Source organism: Dipodomys ordii, unplaced genomic scaffold (assembly GCF_000151885.1).
Source record: "Dipodomys ordii isolate 6190 unplaced genomic scaffold, Dord_2.0 Scaffold139, whole genome shotgun sequence".
NCBI lineage: Eukaryota > Metazoa > Chordata > Mammalia > Rodentia > Heteromyidae > Dipodomys > Dipodomys ordii.
Window position 1 is genome coordinate 3,749,559 of NW_012267355.1, and position 2,646 is coordinate 3,752,204.

General features: G+C 48.7%; 1 protein-coding gene across 3 annotated transcripts in view; it reads right to left on the minus strand.

Moving 5' to 3' along the window:
- Positions 1-2,640, minus strand: part of Cdc14a (cell division cycle 14A) — a 162,974-nt gene extending 160,334 nt beyond the window's left edge. For all 3 annotated transcript variants that reach the window (XM_013031435.1, XM_013031434.1, XM_013031433.1), the window contains exons 1-2: positions 2,532-2,640; positions 1,578-1,668 (exon numbers count right to left, since the gene is read on the minus strand). In XM_013031435.1, coding sequence (XP_012886889.1) covers positions 1,578-1,668; positions 2,532-2,592 — 152 coding nt within the window. In that variant the 5' untranslated portion in view covers positions 2,593-2,640. The remainder of the gene's footprint in view (positions 1-1,577; positions 1,669-2,531) is intronic.
- Between the last annotated feature and the right edge of the window lie 6 nt (positions 2,641-2,646).

Here is a 2,646-nt window from a genome sequence, read left to right on the forward strand (position 1 = left end):
AGGAAGGAAGGAAGGAAGGAAGGAAGGAAGGAAGGAAGGGAGGGAGGGAGGAAGGAAGGGAGGGAGGGAGGGAGGGAGGGGAGGTAAGCTCAAGAAGATATACTCCCAACAACAAAGTGACCACTCAATAAACACTGCTGGCTAGCAATGACATCACCCAGGTACTGGGGTCAGGGAAGCTGCTGGTACAATCCCGTCTAGAAGCAGAACTGTAAGCTGACATCAGGGATTTCGACTTTAGCTCAGCAACTCTGGGCATTCAGAAGCTGCAGCAAAAGACTCTTTCATTCCCTTTCTCAGCCATTCAAGAAGCACCCAGCTCCCAGTACCACATAGAGCAACAGCCCGAAGACATCAGTTTCCAATGAAGTGACAATTCAAGATTGTCTTCCCTCAAATAAAAGACAGCACAGTGCTCACTTTTCCAAAGGCCTGGTAGTACCCACAAATCCTTAGGTAGAACAGCCAACAGCCCTAAGTGGACAAGTCCTAGGAAGCTTATTATGGTTCATTTAACTATGCACGTTCAACTGCACATCCAGTTAAAAGAACAAGAAGTTAAAATTAAACATCTAAATTAGAACGTAGAAGGCTCCTCTGAAATACCAGCTCTTTTAATAAAAGATGACTGAGTTAACTTCCTTAGTCCTTACTATCTTGCTTTTAGTGACTGGAGATTTATCCATAATTTTTCAATAATTTTATTGTTATAATTTAGGTGTTTAACAGAGGGGCTACTATTTCTTAGGCCAGACAATGAGTACATTTTTTTTTGATAATGTCATCCCTTCCTTTACTTTCCCCCAATTTCTCCCTCCTTTCCCTGCCCACAAGTGACATAGGTCAAACCAATTAATTTTTTACTATTAAAATATCCTTTGAGGCAGGAGGAGTTGGGGAGATGGGAATGGAAGGGATGGTAGGGGAAAAACAAAGGAGGAGGTAACAATGCTCCATAGGAAATGTACTCATTACCTTACTCATGCAACTGTAACCCCTCTGTATGGTATCTTTACAATAATATATATATATATATATATTATAAAAAAAATCCTTCACATTATTAAAATATTTTTTCCTTGGGTCACCTGTCTGTCACAGAAGTTCCAGCAGTTACTTTGCATTCTTAAATCCTAATCCAACAGATGTCAAGTAACTAAACAAAGTAAATAAATATTGCACTCATGGGGGGGGGAGGTAGTACCATAAAGTTTGGGGCACTTAAATAGCACCTGTAATCCACATACTGCCTTGTACTCTGTGTGCTCCATAAATACCGGCGACTGATTCACTGGCCAATTAGAGAGCAACAGGCAATGACAATGTGTGTGTGTGTGTGTGTGTGTGTGTGTGTGTGTGTGTGTGTGTGTGGCTGCCCGGTGGCAGTCTAGGGGGTGTGAGGTGTCCACACTCCTCAAACACCTAAACTTTAAAAAAAAAAATGGTAATGTTCCCTGGGATTACAGCAGAGCAGTAGATTAAAACGACACAATGGGACAGAACAGTGTTCTCACATCAAAGAAAGAGAGAGAGAGAGAGAGAGAGAGAGAGAGAGAGAGAGAGAGAGAGAGACTTACTTTTCATAGACCAGCTCCTCATCGATGGAGAAATAATGGGTATTTGCTGTGCTTTTTGGTCTATTCCTTAAAGTAGCAAAATATAATCGATCTGAAAGACAAATTTTAAAAAAAGACAAGTAGAAAAAAAAAACATGAGTAGGGACGTGCGAGGAAGGCTGGTAATAACACCCAAGAGAACACATTGTAACAACTGCTACTCTTAACTTAAAGACCCCGTGAACACGTTGCAGTCTTGTAGAAACCTGATCTCTCCAACTACCCCCCCAGTCCCCAAATCTACAGAGAACCCCCCCAAACCTTCCTCCCCGGCCAGAGAAAGAGAGCCAGACCGAGAGGCCGGGTGGGGGGCTCAAGGTCCTTGTCCCCCATGCTTCGGAGGGACCCAGGGTCCTGATCTCCCATGCTTCGGGGTAACCCCCCTCCAAACTGGGAGATGGAAAGTTTACTTCCGAACTGAGATGCTTGCGGAAGGAGAAGAGAGAGGCGAGAGAGCCTCTCCTGGGACGCTGCGGGGACTTCAAGAAGAGGAAGGGAGGAAGAGGAGCAGGAGGAGAGGCCGGAGAGGAAGGGGGGTGTGGTAGGGGGTGTCCCGAACACCAAAGCTAGCCATAGTAGGGCGGGAGGGGAGAGGGTGAACCGGAGCAGGATTCTCCCCCCACCGACACACACACACACACACACACACACACACACGCACACACACACACACCCCGACCCCTGGGGTTAAGTTCCCCGCGCCCCCCGGCAGCAGCCGGCCAGGTCCCACTAATTGAGAAGCTGCAGAAAAGAACGAGGGACGCAAGAAAGAGAAGCCGGAAGCCCGGGGGTCCTCGGGGAGGGGAGCGGGGCGCGGAGGGGGGGGAGGGACAAAGGGATCCGTGAGGAATTGGGGTTCGGGGAGGGGGAGGGGGCGCGGAGAGGCGGCCGGACGCCGGGGAGGCGGCCCCTCACCTTTCATGAACTCGCAAGCCCCGAGGAGCTCCCCCGTCTCCGCTGCCATCTTAAGCGACATCCGCACGGAGCCGGGCTGGGTGGCGGCCGGCTGAGGTCACCCGCCCCGGGGGGC